The 21,426-nt window shown below is 40.8% G+C and overlaps 1 protein-coding gene across 3 annotated transcripts in view; it reads right to left on the bottom strand.

The window, feature by feature from the left end:
* LOC127573181 (short transient receptor potential channel 5-like) overlaps positions 1-21,426 on the bottom strand; it is a 74,441-nt gene that overhangs the window by 19,698 nt on the left and 33,317 nt on the right. For all 3 annotated transcript variants that reach the window (XM_052021163.1, XM_052021166.1, XM_052021164.1), the window contains 4 exons: positions 19,457-19,978; positions 15,470-15,806; positions 12,834-12,973; positions 5,324-5,646 (listed from right to left, as the gene is read on the bottom strand). In XM_052021163.1, coding sequence (XP_051877123.1) covers positions 5,324-5,646; positions 12,834-12,973; positions 15,470-15,806; positions 19,457-19,978 — 1,322 coding nt within the window. The remainder of the gene's footprint in view (positions 1-5,323; positions 5,647-12,833; positions 12,974-15,469; positions 15,807-19,456; positions 19,979-21,426) is intronic.

Genomic DNA, 21,426 nt, shown 5'->3' with positions numbered 1-21,426 from the left:
AGAAGTAAGAGCATGTATAGCCTTCAAATCACTTGCAAATAATTAAAAACATTAAACCAACAAATAATATATGAAAAATGTACCTTACCTTTCTCTCCTACAAGTCTACAATCCCTATGAATTGGCTTGGAGATCTTGTGCCAGGATTAACCTACCACAGGACCTGGGGGCAGATTCCACAGCATAAATCTCAGCAATCTCCTGCTACACCCTTTCACTCCATTGCTGAAGTGCAACTGGGAAATGGAACAGGGCTCCATCAATAAGTGTGGCACTTACACATGTGTGCCGGAGTTGTGCAATTTACCAGCACCTTCACTGACAGGATTATAGGCAAAACCCAACAAAAAATTGGCTCGATGTTCTCCTGGTGGGACAATTGCATTCACATCCATCAAAATGCATTTCTTTTAACATATTAAGTTTCCAGGATCTGGGCATTGCTGGCAGGGCCAACATTTATTGCCCATCTCTAATTGGCTTGAGAAGATGGTGGTGTGTCACCTTACTGAACCTTGCTTGAGCAGAAACAAATTGAGAGTTAACTCAAAAGGGGAAAATTCTGCAACAAATTAGGATGGAACTCTCCATAAAAGATTAATTTGAATCCTGTTCATGGATAAGAGTTGTAGAAATGTCAGTGAAGAAGAAATACAGCCAATTAGTTTAATTATTTTATTTTTGCTTGGAGAGTATAAAAACCGCACTTCTGCTTGATTCCTCTGCATTTGGAAATAAACCTAGATTGCTTATTATTTGTAGAAATTATAATTCATATTATCTCTGTTTAGAATCTTTCACCCCTTGAATTACAGGAAAAAGTATGTGACATATTTAAGATCTTTGTTATTGCTGCCAGTAGGTTAATGTTTGATGAGAAAGTGCCTATTTTCTCTGCGCCTTTTTGCTTGTTTGTTGCAATGCAGCCAATTTAATAGGATCACTTCAGTGGCAAATGAAGGTTCTTTCTCCTCACAGTTCATTAACTTGTCAACTGGGAAAGGCTTATGTGGTTGCTTTTTGCTGCAGATTCTACACGTTTCTATTTACCCTGCATCCTCTAATACAGCCACATATTACAAGTTCCACAGGATCAATATTTGCAATATTATAAAGATTAATTGAATGATAATTCAATATCAGGGACCTCACTAGTGGCTCAGTGAATAGCTGAGCCATGAAATAAACTTGAGCATAATCCTTTCTGGGAGTAAGTTACAAGGTCCCAACCAAAGTGTCAGTGAATGCTAATATTGGTGCCAATGTTCCTGGGGTTGTGACAGGGAAAGAAACTCCTGCAGTTCCCACTCCAGATTACTACATTGACCATTCCATGGATATTACACAAGGTTGGCACTGGCTGTGGTGTAAGGATTCAATGGTTAAAAAGCCTCGTAGTATGAAGAGTGAAATTCTGGAATTAGAAGTATTAGCTGACAATGTTGGAATTGTACCTTTGCCAGAGTCAAAAGGTTGGAAGCCTGCATAGAATTCCGTGTAGCTTTGATGCTTTTTACCCAGCTTCCATTTTCTCTTTGATAAAGAGAACTGTCTTTTACAGGATAAACTCTCCAAAAAAAATCACCACTAACAGAAGAGCAGCAAAAACTAATTATACTCATGTTGTTTGAAAAGCAATAACATTTTCAGTAAGTTGGACAGTCGAGAAAAATCCAAGCTAGCAGTCAGGTAAAATAAATCGAAAATGTGCTCCCAAGAAGATTATTGTCCTGCAGAAACATTTTTAAAAAGTTGACTTATTTTGCATCTCATTCATCCACTTTGATTCAACCAACTTAGCCCTGCTGGGTTTGGTTATTAATTATTAATCACTGTATAATTCTGTTAAGAAAATAAAACAATTGCAATGCACCACTGAAGTCGGCACAGATGAATCCTAGTAAACAGGCAGAATCTTTTTTAAAAACAAAACATAAAAAAGTTTGTAAATTGCAATAAAACATTGCAAATCTGTGTCCAATACTTAAACCAGTTACATTTCCTGTTAACGTTACAATTGTGCTCTCTGTGAAATTTGGCTAAGGGTTGATGGATCATAATTATATTTCTTACAGCTTTCAATATATCCTGATACTACTACTCCATACATTTGGGTATGCAAAAACAGAAAGAAAACCTTCCCTTTCCAGTTACACACTGCCAACATATGATTAGTTGCTCAGCTGGCTCACTGCCTGTTAATCATTCACTTCAGATTGCAATTGTTTTGCTTAAATAAAGCTGGAGTTGTTATCTTTCCATAGTGATGGTTGGGAGCTGACAAAATGCATCTCATAACAACATTATTGCAGGAGAGACACCTAGACAGTCTCACTAAAAGGGAGGCAATCGGATTTAGGAAATCAATTTATACACTCACAATAAAATGGAATCTAAAATATAATGTTAATATTTGAGAGTATGTTCTTCTTTAATTGGATGAAGGTCTAGATTTTCACTGTGGTCTTTGATATGGCATTAGACAGGCATTACCTGATTTGGACCTGGCCAAACATTATTGCGTGCAAAACCCGGCTAATTTAGGAGAGACAGCTTTATTTACGTTATGTTAATCTTGTTCTGGGACCTGGCCAGAGTGGGACAGTGAATCTATTAAAAGCTCTTAAAAGAAACCTTAAAAGCGGTGTTGAATAAATGAAAAAGAATGCAGACATTTAGAAAGGCTGCAGTCCAATTCAGTGTATAGTTCAGACTTTGCAATAGTTAGCTGGTTAACGAAAATGACTGTCAAAATATAAACAGCAGGAAACCTAGCTGGGCTGCTGGAATCTGCCCTGCAAAGAAGCATATACTTTCCGCCTGTTGTAAGTAATGGGAAAATCTATTCTAATGCATTTTTCACTTATTAGCTGGTATGACAATTTAATATTTTAAAGGTAAATTTAATATTTACAAACCTTAGCCAAGTGTATGAAAATAAAGTATAAACAGATCTCTGTGGAATTTTGTAATCCATTATTTATAGTAAAGGATCTTCTGGCAAGGAGTTACTGTAATCTAATAAAATGTTATATGAACTTCACAGTGATGGGTCAAGATCCAAAATCATGGCCTGAATTTTAAACAAAGTCATCTGTAGAAATTTGGAGAAAAAAGGTTGGTTAAAGTATATTGGGAATTACATTAAAAGTTTAAACAATAGATAATGAGGAACATTAGGAATTAATTCATAATTATCAATGAATATAAAACCCTCCTGTCAAAGTAATAACACTGTGGTTAACTGTAAAAATTAAGAAAAATAATAGGATTAAAAAATAAGCTTACAATATTGCTGAAACAAAAGTAAACTTGAGGATTGGGACAGTATTATAAATCAACAAGAAATATAGAATTAGACTGTAAGAGCATTTACAAATGAAAAAGATAAGAGATTAGTGAAAGTAAACATCGGACCCTAAGAGGCAGAGCATCTTAGATGAAATGAATATGGCAGTGACAATAACCATTTTTTTTAAATCCATCTTCAGGAGACACAAATAACCTAGTGGTGAGTGCTGGAAAAATCAGTGAATGGGCCAAGCTATTTGCAATCTATTTAAATTACATGGATGAAGGACACAGGTATAGTAGATCCAAAGGTAGATGGGAAAGTGAGCTGTGAATGGATGAAAGTGCCTGAGCAAGGAGGTGACAGACAAAATATAATTTGGGGATATGTGAAATCACATACTTTGATAAAAAGAATGGAAAAGCAGAATAATTTCTTAAAACTGGATGAGTTGTGTATGCTTATGTTCAAAGGGATTTGGATGTCCTCGTGTACAACTCACAGAAAGTTAATGTGCAAAAACAGCGTGCAGCAGGGAAGGCGGTTACATGTAAATGCAGAGGGGTGGAGTGTAAGAGGAAGGAATTCCTGGTGAAGTTACATTGGGCTTTAATGGGTTAATACCTGGAGTACTGTGTAAAGTTTGAATCCCCTTATCTAGAGAAGGATGTTCTTTCCCAATAGGAGATGAAAAGCAGGTTTACTAACTTTATTTATATTTTGTGGGGGAGGTGGGAGCAGTCCTCTATTATGAGCAGTTAAGTGGAATAGATAGAAAAATGAGAGATGTTTTCATTGAACTCAGAGTCATAGAGCAATACAGTATGGATACAGGCCCTTCGGCCCAACCAGTCCATGCCGACCATTGTTTGGAATTCTTGAAAGGCTCAAGAGGTTGTTGAGAAGTTACTTCTGCTGGTTGAAGAGTCTCAAACTATGGCCCATGCCCTCAGGATAAGCAGCTGCCATTTAAAGTGTGTTTTGTCTTCGGAATTCCCTACCATTAAAACTGTGGATAATTTAAGCCCAAAATTGACTGACTTTTAGCATAAGGAAATCAAAGGTTATATGGAAAGGACAAGAGAGTGTTTGTGGTAATGATTTTATTGAATGGCAGAGCAGTTTGAGGAGCTGTGTAGCCCACCATTTCCTATTCCTTATGTTTGTATAACTACCTGTTGAAGTCTTGGTCACTGGATACAAAACAGTGGGAGAAATTTTCCTGGATGCAAATCCACTGTGGAAAGTAATGAGGAAGAAACATACATTTTATATTGTTTCAACAAAGGGGGAAAAAGGAAAGGCTTGGAGATACTTTCTCTCAATCTCTGAGTCTCTTCACTATGGGAGGAAGAATATTAAACAAATATTCTATAATATAGTAAAACTCCAATAATCCAGCCCCTTTAGGACTTTAGTGGTGATGGGCTGGCAGATTTTCTGGATTATTAGTTATTACTCCTACTATTAACCCAGCATACTTCTATTTCACATTGTTAAAATTTAATGTAGTAGTATAATAATCCAAAGCATTTAAAGGGAGTGTGAGAAACTGCACCTGGTGAGCCAAATGCCAAACAATTGGGACTTCAGAACAATCAGATCGTAGATTATCAGAATTTTACTGCTGTTAAAAGTAAAAGATTTTGTGAAGGAAAGAACAATGTTATCGTAATGTAAGCAGGTTTTGCAAACTAATCAGTAAACAATAATATCTTTTGGTGTCAATAAGCTTAGTAACTTTTATTTACCCGGTATCATTCCAGCTATAGATTGTTTCTGCTAATTTGCTATGGTACAGGAATAAGTGACATGTTATTTTATTTAGGAATGAGTAAAACCATGGCAGACATTAGAAACCATCTCAAGGCCAAAATTAATTGTGACCTATGCTGCAGAAAACTTCAAAAGCAAAAGTCAAGGAAAGTAAAAAGATACAATGGAAAACTTTGACTACTTTGTAAATTTTTAGCAGTGATTTGCTAGCAATGCTTATTTTACTTGCTATAAATATTTAATAAGTGGACTTACGTTGAAAATGCATTGTTCTGCTTCTCGCACCGTATTCCTTTGCAATTATTGGGCTCCTCGGAAGCGCTGGTCTCATAGTAAAAGTACAGCTGATTCAGTCCATTTGCAAAAGCAAGCAGCACCAGGCAATAAATGAAGAGGAACTTGAGAATATCAAGAAGCATGCGACCCAGTGAAATCTGCAGTGGTCCCAGGTGAGAGTTTGCAGTGAAAAGTGAGATTAAACGAAGGGAGCTGAAGATATTGGCTATAGCAAAGAGAGCTTCCGCAATCAGCGTTGGGTGCCACATCTCCCACTCTTCTCGAGGGCGTGAGCCATTGTACTTTAAAACAAATCAACAAGTTAGGTATGGATAATCTAATTAACTGGCTAAACTTACTGCATTTAATAAGCAATAGGTTGCTGCTGATTCTCATCCTTGGAGCAGGCCCCACGAGCTCTGGATGAAGTGCAGCCAGTTCACACATTTTTCCCACCTCACAGCCTGAGAGCAGAGGAGAAATTTATCTTTCACTTCTATTCACTTCAATAGAACTGAATGTGCGGAGATGACTACAACAGATGGGTGATACTCTTGCACATGTATAGTGCTAGTGTCCAGCAATGAATTCCTTCTCAAAGACATTGCATTCCATTTAAGTTTATTATTAGCTGTTATCCACAGAGGAAAATAACGTATACATCACCCATCAACTAAACTGCCTCAGGGCTAACGTGATTGGGTCTGAAATGGACTTTGCCCTGGTTTTACAGAATTCCACCAGGGAACATGAGCCTCCATTTCATATAGTGTATTTGTGTTCAAGCTGTTCTCCTCATCAAGGTTCCCATTCCTGCCACCAACTAGGAGGATGGTATTCTCTGGTGCATGTACCAACCTCAATCTACTCCCACCATTTTACCAACAGAAAAGGCCTTTATAAATAAATAATAAAATTTCACACCAACATCAGCTGTGTTTCTACAAACAACTTGTTATATAGCAGGTCAATAGAGAGCCGATAAATCACATGAATTGACAACTAAAGCGTTATCAATGCCATGCAATAAGATGAAGGGCTCTTCCCCTGAAGCTATCAGCTGCTTCAGCAGCCAGCAAACTTCAAAATCAAGAATGCTAACCTTATGCAAATATACAAAATGGCTGTAAAAAGATTATCTTAGCAAAAACCCTGAATTACTCCTTCACAAAACGAAAAGAATCACTGTTGTGTTGCTATTGAAACAAAAACCTGCACATGTCTCAAGAGCAAATTGGTAAAACTTATCCATAAGAAAAAGTGGGAAAGATTTCTCCTTGGTCTCATGCACCAAACCCACAATAAAACAGCAGTAACACATTGCAAAATTCTGTTCCATTGAAGTCAATAGAATTTAATTTTAGAAGCACAGTACAACAACTGGTCCATATGTTGATCGCACTTGGTCACAGTGAAAAGTTTATTCCTCTATTCTGGAGCATTGTGTTATTTTTTGTTTCAGCATTTTTATCTATATATTGATTATTAAGGCAGTGCAGAAGAACTTAGGGTCCCCCTCCCTCTGACTTCAATCTCCTTGCCTGTTGGGAAGTACACGTTTATCCTGCCTGGGTGCTGGCATTACTGAGATTAATGCCCTATATGTTAAGAATTTACATTCAATATCACGTTGTACTGTTGCTGATTTCTGCAATCCTGCACCAGCCTTTTAATTTTCAATTACAAACATAATTTGCCAACACTTCAGATGGTTTTAGACATTTAAATAGCCCCTGTTGAGTGGTAATTCCACAATGTTGCACTAATGTTTGCTTAGCAATAATCATAGCTTACTCAATACTGTTGGCAATGAACACACAAATATTCAGTGCCTTATTAAAATATTAACCTATTTAAAGTTTCTTGAAATAATAGTTTATGGATGTAGCAAGTAACTTCTGGGCTTGTACACACACACCATAGAAGTATATTTGTGTGTTTGTCAATGACTGTGCCTGTTAAAAGCAAATAGAATATTAATAAGTGCACCGAGATGCGGCTCCTCAAGGAACGGATTGAGAGTCTGGAGCTGCAGCTCGATGACCTTCGGTTGGTTAGGGAGAGCGAGCAGGAAATAGATAGGAGTTATAAAGAGTTTGCAGACAGCACCTCTGTGGCGGTCCCCCTCAAAAACCGATATCTCATTTTAGATTCGGTTGGAGAGGATGACCTGATAGAGGAAGACCTCAGCAACCGGGACCTTGGCACTGTGCCTGGTACTGTGGTCCAGCGGAGGAAGCGAAATGCAGTGGTTATTGGGGATTCTATAGTAAGAGGTACGGATAGCAGATTCTGCGATAGCGACAACGAGTCTCGGATGGTGTGTTGCCTCCCTGGTGCCAGGGTACGGGATATCACGGACCGGGTCCAGAATATTCTGAGGGGAGAGGGTGAGCAGCCAGAAGTCTTGGTACATGTAGGTACCAATGACATAGGTAGAAAAAGAGAAGAGGTCCTGAAGGAGGAATACAAGGCATTGGGGAGAAGGTTGAGAAGTAGGACCTCAAGGGTAGTAATCTCAGAATTACTACCTGTGCCACGTGTCAATGATAGGAAGAATAGAAAGCTCTGGCAGATGAATGCGTGGCTGAGTGACTGGTGCAGGGGGCAGGGCTTCAGATTTTTGGATAATTGGGACCTTTTTGGGGGGGAGGCATGACCTATTCGCTAAGGATGGGTTGCACCTAAACTCCAGAGGTTCCAATATCTTGGCGGGAATGTTTGATTTAGTTGTAGGGGAGGGTTTAAACTGATCTGGCAGGGGGATGGAAACCAGGATGTTAGGTTACAAGATGCTAAGGTAAAGAAGGGAGTTTATAGAAACAAGTCCAATGAGGATGGCAAGAAGGACAGGCAGGTGAGAAGTCAGGATAATTTGCTGAATAATAGAAGTACGACAAGTCAGTATGTTAGGATACAGAATGTTAGGATAGGGGATGAGGTATATAGGAACATGTCTAAGGTAGTATGTAGTGAAGATATTTCAGTGGAAAGCCAGGATAATCTGCTGAACAATAGAAGTACAACAAAATTAATAGCAGATACCGGACTAAACGTACTATATTTAAATGCACGTAGCATTGGGAATAAAGTAGATGACCTAGTGGCACAACTACAGGTTAATAGATACGACATTGTGGCATTCACCGAGTCATGGCTTTATGATGGATGTGATTGGGAACTGAATGTCCAGGGGTACACAGTGTATAGGAAGGATAGGCGGGTAGGCAGAGGGGGAGGTGTGGCCATGATGGTTAGTAGTGATATAAAATCAATAGAAAGGAAGGATATTGGGTCAGAAGAGGTGGAATCCTTGTGGGTGGAGCTAAGGAATAGCAAGGGTAAAAGGACAATAGTAGCAGTCATATATAGGCCCCCTAATAGCAGTCAGCAAGTGGACGATAAGTTGCAGTTTGAGATAGAAAAAGCATGCCAGAGTGACAATGTGAAGATAATTATGGGGGATTTTAACATGAAGGTGGACTGGGAAATCCAGAATGGCAGTAGTACTCAGGAGAGGGAGTTTGTGGAATGTCTAAGGGACGTTTTTCTAGAGCAACTTGTTGAAGAGCCCACCAGGGGATCGGCTGTTTTGGATTGGGTGCTGTGTAATGAACCGGAGGTGATTAGGGAACTAAGGGTAAAGGAACCACTGGGAACCAGTGATCACAATATGATTGAGTTCAGTTTCAAGTTTGAGAAGGGGAAACTGATAACTGGTGTATCGATATTTCAGTGGAACAAAGGAAATTACAATGGTATGAGAGAGGAGTTGGCCCTAATTGATTGGAAGAGTAAGCTGGCTGGAGGGACGGCAGAGGAGAAATGGAAGGAATTTCTACAGGAAATGAGGAAATTGCAGGATAGATATATTCCAAGAAAAAAGATGGTTTTTAATGGAAAAAAGGCACAAATGTGGATAACGAGAGAGGTGAAGGCTAAAATAAAAGCAAAAGGGGCGGCGTACAAAGAAGCAAAAATTAGTGGGAAAACAGAAGACTGGGAAGCTTTTAAAAACCTGCAGAGAGAAACTAAGAAGGTCATTAGGAAAGAAAAGATGAATTATGAAAGGAAGTTGGCGGATAACATTCGAAAGGATACTAAGAGTTTTTTTAAATACATAAGGTGTAAAAAAGAGACACGGGTTGATATAGGACCAATTGATAATGGTGCAGGAGCTATTATAATGGACGATAGAGAGATGGCAGAGGAATTGAATGAATATTTTGCATCGGTCTTCACTGTGGAAGACATCAACAATGTGCCGGTTAGTCAGGAGTCTCACGAAATGGAACTGAGTTCAGTTAAGATTACTAGGGAGAAGGTGCTAGGAAAACTAAATGGACTAAAGACTGATAAGTCTCCCGGACCGGATGAGGTGCATCCCCGGGTTCTGAAGGAGGTGGCTTTAGAGATAGCGGAGGCATTGGCGATAATTTTCCAGAAATCGATAGATTCCGGCGTGGTTCCGGAGGACTGGAGGGTCGCAAATGTAGTTCCATTGTATAAGAAAGGTGGGAGGCAGCATAAAGGAAATTACAGACCTATTAGTCTGATGTCAGTGGTGGGAAAGTTATTGGAATCTATCCTCAAAGACGGGGTTACAGAATACTTAGAGGCGCAGGGCAAGATAGGTCCTAGCCAACATGGTTTTGTGAAGGGAATATCCTGCCTGACCAACCTATTGGAGTTTTTTGACGAAATCACAAGTAAGGTGGATAAGGGAGAGGCGGTAGATGTTGTGTACTTAGACTTTCAAAAGGCCTTTGATAAGGTGCCTCACAAGAGACTGATTAATAAGATGAGAGGTCATGGAATTACGGGTAGGATAACAGAATGGGTGGAGCATTGGCTGGTTGACAGGAAGCAAAGAGTGGAAATAAAAGGATCTCGTTCTGGTTGGTTACCGGTTACTAGTGGTGTGCCGCAGGGGTTGGTGTTGGGACCGCTCCTTTTTACCTTGTACATTAACGATTTGGATGATGGAATAAATGGTTTTGTGGCTAAGTTTGCGGATGACACCAAGATAGGGGGAGGAGTAAGGAGTATTGAAGAGATAGGAAGGTTGCAGAGGGACCTAGACAGTTTAGGAGAATGGGCAAGGAAATGGCAGATGAGATTCAATGTAGGGAAATGTGCAGTTGTACACTTTGGAAGCAGAAATAAGTGGGCAGATTATTATCTAGGAGGAGAGAAAATCCAAAGCATGAAAGTACAAAGGGACTTGGGAGTACTCGTGCAGGATACCTTAAAGGTTAACCACCAGGTCGGATCGGTGGTAAAGAAAGTGAATGCTATGTTGGCATTCATTTCGAGAGGTATAGTGTATAAAAGTAAGGAAGTGTTGATGAGGCTCTACGGGGCACTAGTGAGGCCTCATTTGGAATATTGTGCGCAGTTTTGGGCCCCACATCTTAGGAAGGGTGTGTTGACGTTGGAGAGGGTTCAGAGGAGATTTACGAGGATGATTCCAGGAATGAAAGGGTTTACGTATGAGGAGCGTTTGTCGGCTCTTGGACTGTACTCACTGGAGTACAGAAGAATGAGAGGGGACCTCATAGCGACATTTAAAATATTGATAGGAAAGGACAGAGTAAATGTGGCTAGGCTGTTTCCCTTGGTGGGTGAGTCCAGGACCAGAGGGCACAATCTTAGAATTAGAGGGTACAGTTTCAAAGCAGAGATGAGGAAAAATTTCTTTAGCCAGAGGGTGGTGAATTTGTGGAACTCCTTGCCACATCCAGCAGTGGAGGTCAGATCAGTGGGGGCGTTCAAGGAGGAGATAGATAGATATCTAAATAGTCAGGATATCAAGGGATATGGGGATAACGCCAGAAATTGGGATTAGAATAGTTTTTTTTTCTTCTTCTTCCCCCATTCCCCATTTCTCATTTCTATTTCCCTTTCCTTGGAGCAGACTCGATGGGCCGAATGGCCTGCTTCTGCTCCCTTGTCTTGTGATCTTGTGATATCTTATATTTTGGTCTCAGTATTAAAATTTAAGTTCACTGAATTATTTTGCTGGAAAGATTTGATGGTTTAAGAAAAGAGAATCTTAGTTCCTTTTGTTGAATTCATTCACAATTTAGTGTAATAAAATTGTTAACTGATCTGTTTGAAGTTTGTCTGACACTGCTTGAACGTGAATGCATTGCCTTCATTCCCCCATCTGATCTGGTGAAAAAGCTTCTACTCAGCAATATATCCTGCTGATTGTATGGATCAGCAGAATGCACACATTTTTACTTGGCTTTTACAGTTTTATACCCTACCGGAGCAAAACCTGCACACGTAAGTCCTCTGGTAACTGTGTAAGCTATTATATGAAAATCTAGGTCTAATTAGGGGTATCACACTGGGACCCCAGTGTTTTTCATTTTTGACTCGAGGAATCTTCTTCCTGCAATTTCCTGACACTAATCTTAGATGGAGCAAGCTGGAAAGGCTTGAGATAAAGCGGAACCTGGAGGTACATTCTCCCAGACTATCCCAATAGCAGAGCTCAAGCAAGCTAACTGATGCATTGGCCACTGCAACTCAGAGAAGAATGGATAAGAAGGAAAAACAAAATCTATGCATGTAAAGAATTTTTCATTGAAAACGTTTCAATGTTCCTAAACAAAACTAATTTTAAAAGTATATCAATTAGAAATAACTTGAATGGAGTACCCATCCTATTGGTGACAAAGATAAAATCTGTGGGTGACTCAACAGTGATCTGTCCTCCTGTATTTCCTAATGTGTGGCTCAAGATACAGAGAAATCTACTCTCTCTATCTGGGATTGGTGTATCGTAAAGATTGGTTTTACAAGGGGGATAAAGCAAAATGATAAAAGTGGTAAAAGAGCAATCTGACTAGAAAACTACTTGATGTAACCATTGGGAATGTGATGGATATTTTCCATCCCTACAATTCCACCCCTACCCACCACCTCCTTGTTCAGACATAACTGGAACTGTGTAAAACAAGGATGTCACTAAAAACCTTGCCCACTGTATTAAAATATCCAACAATATGTGAAAAAGAAAACCCTTTTAGAACCTGGGTTTGCCTTTCTCAAATTGATCCAATATAATCTGCACCCATGGAATTTTCCCAGTTATTTCAGTTTCCTGAAGGAGGTGAGTGACAATAGGTAATGTTTCCAAGTTAGATTAGCTTTAGCCTGCTTACAGCTACAGAAACTGAACCCAAACAACCATGGACTCGACCCAGTTCTGATCAACCATTCTCCTGTATGCAAGGACAATCATTCCCTGGGGTACCTCCATTCATCCCTCAAATGGGTGTATTTTAAAGGAAAATTTACATGGGATGGTTTACCATTTTGGCTCAGCACACAGTTAAACCAACATGTTCAAACACTTTCTGGGTGATACACTGAATTCGTAAATTGCTTTCATGGCAATCACTCCCAAAGCTGTACCCTGCTATCATTATTATTGCTTACTGGAATTCTGATGTTGAAGTGTATGCTGATTACCCACCTTCACATAGGCAACAATCTTCAGTGAGATGGTGGCCAGATACAAGGAGTTCATAGCAAAGTCCATCAGGTTCCACCAGTCATGCACATATTCATTAAAACCACCATCCCACATTTCCTTGATTTCAGCCCATATAAAACCTAGAAGAAAAATTATTTGTTTTATTTATCTACATTTCTGAAATTCTTTATTTGATCTGGTTTTCTATGTTGTTTTTATTTTTAGCAAATGTCATCAGTATGGTTAGTATTTTAAAAATGTTCTCAGCTTTTCTTTTCTCTCCACTATTTTTAAATGTTTTCTGATGCATTGTTGTTGAAGAGATTTTTATTATTTTCAGGCTTTCTCACAGGGCATTCACATATATAATATAGTAATGCATTTCAAAGATAAGTGTGACAATAATGGGATTGGTACTATTCAAAAGGAGCACGAGAGAACATAGAACAGTACAGCACAGAAACAGGCCCTTCTGCCCACAATGTCTGTGCTGAACATGATGCTGAATTAAGTTAATCCCTCCTGCCTGCAAATGACCCCTATCCCTTTGTTCCCTGCATATTCCTGTGCCACTCTAAAAGCCTCTTAATTGCCACTATATATCTGCTTGCACCACCCATTCTTGGCAGTGCGTTCCAGGCACTTTCCGCTCTCTGTGTAAAAGACTTGCCCCACATATCTCCGTTAAACTTTCCCCTCTCACCCGAAATGCATGTCCTCTGATACTTGACATTTTGACCCTGGAAAAAAGATTCTGACTGTCTACCCTATCTATGTCTCTCATCATTTTATAAACTTCTGTCAGGTCTCTCCTCAGCCTCTGATGCTTCAGAGAAAACAACCCAAGTTTGTCCAACCTCTCCTTACAGTTAATACCTTCTAATCCAGGCAGCATCCTGGTAAACCTCTTCTTCCTCCCAGAAGCTGGCAACTGGGACATGTCCCTGCTCATCATCTACGGCCTCATCTCCCAAATGTCCAGAGGAGGTAAGCATCATCAGCATGGGATATAATGGACTCTTTGGAAGAGATCCTTCCCCAAAGGACCCTACTAAATCATGATTTCCGATGCAAGCCAAGTGACCTTTTCCACACTCCAATCACTACCACCAAAGCTGAGCACTAATGGTCAGGCAGGACAGCCCAGAAGATGTAAAAATAATCCCCATATCCTGCTTTCAGGATTTACCTGCATTAACTATATCCTGCAAAGGAATGAAGCTCTGAATCAATTCCTGTAATGGTTTGCTACAGCACCTCTCTATTTCTTCATGGCACCTTGTGTAGAGAGCTCAGACCCCTTCAAAAAATACATTTTCCTGTGCGGACCCCCACCTGCAGATGTAAACAGATCACCCTGATACAGTGCATGGAGAATTGATATTTCTTTCACTGTCACTCAGTTGAGTGGGAATTCTCATCCCCTGAGGAGACTACCATAGCCACCTCCTGCTATGCTCTTCTTTCTGCTGGGCCTGATGGGCTTCCTGGCCCATATAGTGCACAGATATCCGTCTTGGCATCAATCTCATTGACCAAGTTTTCCATGTCTCTTTGTGTGACTGTCCTCCTCCCTGACAGTCCTTGCCTCCTCTGTGGCAAGGACTGTGAGGGAGCAGGAGGACAGTCAGACAAAGAGACATGTGTGTCTGTCCTCCTCCTCTGTGGCAGCCATGATGTGTGTTGCTGCTGTCTGCCTGTCATTGGGAGTGTGACCTTAAAGGCTAATACCCTTTCCTGATTGTAGTGTAGCAGGGTGTCATAGAGTCATAGAAAAATACAGCACGGATACAGGCCCTTCAGCCCAACCAGTCCATGCTGACCACGGTGCCCACCCAACTAGTCCCAATGTCCTGTGTTTGGCCCATATCCCTCCTAGCCCTGCCCCTCCATGTACCTACCCAAGTGCTTCTTGAATGATACAGTTGTATCTGCCTCAACCACTTCCTCTGGCAGCTCATTCCATATACTCACCACCCTATGCATGAAAAAGTTACCTCTCAGGTCCCTTTTAAACCTTTCCTCTCTCACCCTAAACCTATGCCCTCAAGTTTTGGACTCCCCTACTCTGGGGAAAAGACTCTTACCGTCCACCTTATCTATGCCTATCATAATTTTAAACATTTCTATAAGGTCGCCCCTCATCCTCCTACGTTCCAAGGAATAAAGACCTAGCCTGGCCGACCTCTCTCTGCAACTCAGGCCCTCTAGTCCTGGCAACATCCTTGTAAATCTTCTCTGCACTCTTTCCAGTTTAACCACATTTTTTTCTATAATAGGATGACCAAAACTGTACACAGTACTCCAAGTGCGGCCTCACCAACGACTTCTACAACTGCAACATAATGTCCCAACTCCTATACTCAATGCCCTGACTGATGAGAGATGGGAACTGTGCTGAGTTTAGTGAAGTCCCATCCAAGCTCCTGCCATTTTAGCATTTGTTTCTGGGTGTAAACCATCCTAAAGCAGTTTCACACTGGATTGTGGCCAATTTCATGATTATTTTATCCGGTCACCAGATCTGGTTTCACTAATAACGGCTGTAATCCAGTTTCCAGGCATCTCACCTTGTGGTATGAGATAATGTACACTGGGTGCTCAATAAGGAGGTGAGTGTATGAGGAGAGATTTACCTAAAACCCATGGTAATATCATCCACTCGACAATGGTTGGTGGTGGCCCCTGCATGTGAAGGTCCGTCTTGACGATGTGCTGAGACGCCAACAGCAGCAGGAAAAGGAAGGTCAGGTAGGATCCAGTGTGGCAAATAAACTTGATAAAAGGGTTCTTAATGAACAGCCCCAGCCGGCTCTTTGGCGCCACCAGGTACACCACGGAGAGTATCGGAAACAGGAACCCAATAGTAATGCAGGTTAGGAGCTTCACTGCCCAGTGTCGACGACGCCAGCCAGGGAACCCATCATACCACAGCGTAGCCAGGAGCTGCTGGCAGTTAGGCTGGGCAACAAACTGTGAAGAAAATAGAAAATGATGAAAGTCCATTTAATCCACACTGAGGTTGAAGGGTACCATAGTTCAAAGTATGTTTCTCTTTTTTCCCTCTGTATTTTAGAGCACTTGCAGGGCAGGCACGGTAGTGTAGCGGTTAGCATAATGCTATTATAGCGCCAGTGACCTGGGTTCAATCCCCGCCGTTGTCTGTAAGGAGTTTGTACATTCTCCCTGTGTCTGCGTGGGTTTTCTCTGGGTGCTCCGGTTTCCTCCCACATTCCAAAGACGTACGGGTTAGGAAGTTGAGGGCATGCTATGTTGGCACTGGAAGTGTGCTTATCTTAGCTTAAGAGTGATTGTGCATGTGTAAAAGTAGCTAGAATGTACTGGTTCCCCATGCCACTCAGCTAAGTGATTTGGTAAATTGTGAAATCACTGGCAGAAATACTGGCTGTATTACCAGAAGTCATACTGTTTCAATGATGCAACGCACTGCAGTTTGGTGTCTTTACCCCCTTCTGATGACTGATCCATAAGTAGTGCCAATGTGGTTTATACTAACAACTAGACTATGCCAGAGGAACACATCCTGGATAGTGCACAATTTAATGCAATAACTAAACCCAACCTGGTAAACAAGGAGTCTGTGTTCTTAATTTAACTCTAAGGTGTACATAGCTTCAATTTGGATGTGCCATGCTGATAAAGTATATAGACATCCACCACTTTATATGTGAAGTGAGCGATTTTATAGCTTTGTGCAGGTCTTGGCATCAAAATCCATGTTTTTGTTACCTCCAACAGCTTACACTAAAACACCACCAGACTGCAACAATATTAAGCCTTTTCTGGAATCTCTAGAAGATCATCATATGCTTCTTTAAATATGATGACCAGAATTAGATGCAGTACTCCATTTGTGGCTTCATCTATTTTTTTTAATATATAGTAGTTCAACAAAACTTCTCTGCATTTGAACTCTATGTCTACTCATAAAGGTTAGCATTCTATTTCTTTTATTCTCAGTCCCTTAAAATATCCTGCCATTTTCAGCAATAATATGCATGCATACCGAGTCCCCCGTTTTTCCACACATCCTTTAAGTGTGCCACTTAATCTACGCTCTCTGTCCTGATTCTTTCTGCCAAAACATAGCACTTCACACTTCTCTGCATTAAGTTTCTTCTGCCTGTTTTGCTACTGGATCCATGTCTTTTTACAATCCATTATTGTACTTTATCACAGTTACAAGCTTTGTGTAATCTGCATATTTGGAAATTTCACCCTGCACATCCATGTCTGAGTAATTAATATACATAAGAAGGCAGTGGCCCCATCATTGACCCCAGCACTGACCCCTGGGGAACACAACTGGATACTTTTCTCCAGTGTGAAAACTACCAGTTACCACTACTCTCTGCTTCCCATCTTTGAACCGACTTTCTATCCATTGGCCCTTTAATTCCATGCACCTCATTTTTGCTGGCATATCTTTTGATTGGAACTGCATCAAATACCTTCTGAAAATCATGTAAACAGCAGTTACTGTGTTCCCTCCATCAATCTTCTCTCTTAACATTAAATCTGGTTAGTCAAACAAGATTTACCTTCAACAAATCCCTGCCATCCTGGGGTGAAATTAATTTAAATTTCTTACAGAGTGTCATATTGCCAAGATTGCCCATTTAATCTACCTGGGTTGATTGTGCTGACCACTTTCTTAACAGGACGCTGAACGATACCATTCCTGCTTACTTTAATCTCTAGTGCTGGCTCTTCTTAACAACTCAGTTTTTCTGTGATTATTGTTTCCCCACAACCAAGGTTAAACTGACCGGCTGTAGTTGTTTGGTATGTCCTTATGTCTCTTTTGAACATGGGCATTACATTTGCCATTGTCCACCCCTTCTGGTAACTCTCCTGTATCTAGGGGAATTGCAAAATTCCAGTATGCTCTTCTGCAAACTACATCCCCACTTGTATGTATCCCACTTTAAGCATAGCTAGCCTTTCCATTTCCTCCTCATCATCAATTTTCACCCGATTATTATATTGAAATGAATAATTCACCTGACATACAATATACAACCTTTTCTATTACATCCCCCCAATCTGGTTCCACCTATCACCTACCAGCTTCTGTCTCGCACCTACCTCTCATTTCTACATACTGGCTATCCTCCCTCTATACGCTCAATCCTGATGCAGGTTCTTGACCCAAAACATCAAGCATTAGGCTCCACAGATGCTGCTTGACCCACTGAGTTTTTCCAGTTTTTTTATTTTTGACCAGATTCCAGCATCATCAAGTTTCTTGTGTCTCCAACTTTCCAATATTTTTCTTTTGTTTCATCAACTTCTCCAACTCTTTTTTGTCAAGCAGGGAGCTCTGACTTTGGTTGCCTTTCACCTGAAACATCTTTTTAGTCGTTACACATGGTTCCATAACATTTTTGCCCATGAATACTTAGAATCATTGAGAGTCATAGACTAATACAGCATGAAAACAGGCCCTTCGGCCCAACTCATCCATACCGACCAAGATACCCGTCACACTTCATCCCATTTTACCTGCGTTTGGCAAGTATCCATCTAAACCTTTCCTATCCACGTACCTGTCCAAATGTCTTTGAAATGTTGTTATTGTACCTGCCTCAACCACTTGCTCTTGCACATTCCCTTGGCTGCAAGAAATCAAAGGAGTGTCCGTGCTGCTCAGCCAAGGCTGATGTTGGGCTTCAGTTAAATGCAGCCAGTGATCTTCATCCAGACCACCAAGCAGCTGCAGACTCCCAGGAGAGGAAACCTGAGGGGAGATTTCCCAAGGAGGGGGCCAGCGTGTTCGCAGGACTGGAAGAATCACACCTTCCCAACACAATAAAAAAAATAATCATTTGCGGGCAGTTTTCTAAGGGAGCATCAGCCTTGCCAATCAACACTTAGAAATAGGCAGAGATTTCAAGACGGTAATTGACAATGGAGTTACAACCATATGGTACTTTGATTTGTATCTCTCTGCAGCTTTATACCCATATGAGCCTACTTCCCACATACAAACCTATCTGGAAACAGACATGGCCAATGTTTCCATTCCCTTTCTTGTATTCAATTGCTAACAGCCTTGTTTTCAGGCAAGGCACAGATCTTCAGCATTGCCTTTTGACTTTAGAATGGAGTCTGAATCACTTGCAACACACACACACACACACACACACACACACACACACACAAACACAAAGGCACATACACACACACTCACTAACTCACATATGTACACACTCCCTCTCATACACACACACACACACACACACACACACACATTTATACTCACAAACACACACATACACAAACACACACACTCATACACATTCTCTCACACACACACACTCATACACACACACATATGCACACACATTTATACTCTTAAACACACACTCACACACAGACATACACTCACACAAACACACACACACACACAAACACACACACACACATGTACACACTCATATATATACACACACACACACATGTACACAGTCATACACATTCACACTCTCACACACACCAAGCCCACAGGATAACATTTGCCCCTTGGCTGTAGCTAGCTAGCTATACCAGAGGTTACTTGTAACAATAGTTGTTTTTTTCAGTTCATGTCCCAGTCCTACCTCTTTTTGATGGTACTTAATAGCCACCTTGAGCTTGGCTAGATCATGGCATTTCTGTGGGTCTAGCTCATCACTCTGGTCATCTCTGTGGTTCAAAATAATCTCCAGCTCTCTGGAACTTCGAGCCTGATCCAGAAGGTCCTTGGCAAAGAGCTTGCACTGCTGTGAGAGCTCCTCATATTCAGCCTTGAACTCATTCTCAACTTTGCTGAGTTCCTTCAGCTCCCAACCCAACTGAAAGGCCGTGAGGATCGGGTCTTCACTTGACAAGGCTATCAATGAAGGGCTGGCGAGAGCACGGTAGATATTCAGACGTGACCTTGAGTGACGGAGGCTGTCCACTTCTGAGCTAGAAACACACTCCACGCAGTTGCACCTCACTTGGTGGGGCCGAGGGATGGAGACTCCCCCATGCACCAACAGTTTTATTATTTCATAATTATTGGTATGCGCAGCAAGCATAATGGGTGTAATGTCTGGAGTGAATTCTGAGAACTGAGCATCCATCAGTAAAGGAGGAACCTGCCAAGAACAAAAAAAATTAATAAATAACTAACTTTGAATATCAAAGCAATAAACGCCCAACTTGAAGTGCTATAGGCAGAAAGGAATTGATTTGGAGTTTTGAGACACTTGAATGTGGGCCATGCAGGTCAGTCAACAATTCTGGTTCTGAAGTGGTCCCTGTGATTTAGGAACTAGGGGTTGTAAGCCCACAGTGGTCCAGATTTTTGTTGGGGCCCAGAGGATAATTCCTCTGTCTCCAAGGCGCATAACTAATAACTGAACATTTTCGAGCTTCTCTCCCTTTCAATTGCCCAGTTTCTACCTAAAATACCAACCAGGGTCCAAATTACATCATAAAGTACCAATTTTTATATTAAGAGAGGCCTATCATATAAAATAGGTGGGTAGTTTACACATCTGGAGACAGCTCTAAGAAACTGCAGAGAGTTGTGAACATAGCTCAACACATCATGAAAACCAGCCTGATGAAAAACACTATGATGCTGGAGGAACTCAGCAGGCCTGGCCTGCTGAGTTCCTCCAGCATCATAGTGTTTTTCATCTAGATTCCAGCATCTGCAGTCCTTTGTTTCTCTATGAAAACCAGCCTTCTCCCCATGGGCTCTGTCTATATTTGCTGCCTTGGTAGCATCTCTGTCGCTATCTCTACTCATTGTCTCACTGCCTCAACATAATCAAAGACCCTGCCCACCCGGTACATTGGCTCTTCTCCCTCCTCCCATTGGGCAGAAGATACAAAAGCCTGAAAGCATGTACCACCATGCTCAAGGGCAGCTTCTAACCGCCTGTTATAAAACAATTGAACGGACCACTTGTACGATAAGATGGACTTTTGACTTCACAATCTACCTCATCGTGGGCCTGCACCAGGTCTGCCTGCGCTATACTTTCTCTGTAATTACAACACCATATTCTGCATTTTGTTCTTGCTTTTCCCTTGTACTACTTCAATATACTGATGTGATGAAATGATCTGTATGGATGGCATGCAAAACAAAGTTTTTCACTGTACCTTGGTGATAATAAACCAATAAACCCATTTAAAATGGAGCCAGCTCTATTACCAGGATCAGACTACAGACTCATTTTGAAACTTTTACTGTCCCTTTAATGATGCCACTGAAAATCAATGTCAATGAGACAAAGGCTTGCTTTTTGTCAATATGTTCTGTACCCAAACAGAAACAATATTCACTGAAATAAATCATTCTTAATATAATGACAAATTAAATCCTTATTTCATATAAAGATAATCATTTTGTTTATGCCATGTTTGTATTAATAATTATCTTAAAACTGATTAAAAATAGCCTGACTAAAAATGATTAAAAATGATTAAAAATTGTCAACAGTATTTCATTGGGGAGGGGTTAGAAATGTGTTCTCAGTTCCGTTAGCTCAATGAGTGATGCAGTATCAAATAGAGTCCTAGAGCAATACAG

Source organism: Pristis pectinata, chromosome 8 (assembly GCF_009764475.1).
Source record: "Pristis pectinata isolate sPriPec2 chromosome 8, sPriPec2.1.pri, whole genome shotgun sequence".
Taxonomy (NCBI): Eukaryota; Metazoa; Chordata; class Chondrichthyes; order Rhinopristiformes; family Pristidae; genus Pristis; species Pristis pectinata.
The sequence above is the reverse complement of the archived record's forward strand: the minus strand, read 5'-3'. Positions and strand labels throughout refer to the sequence as shown.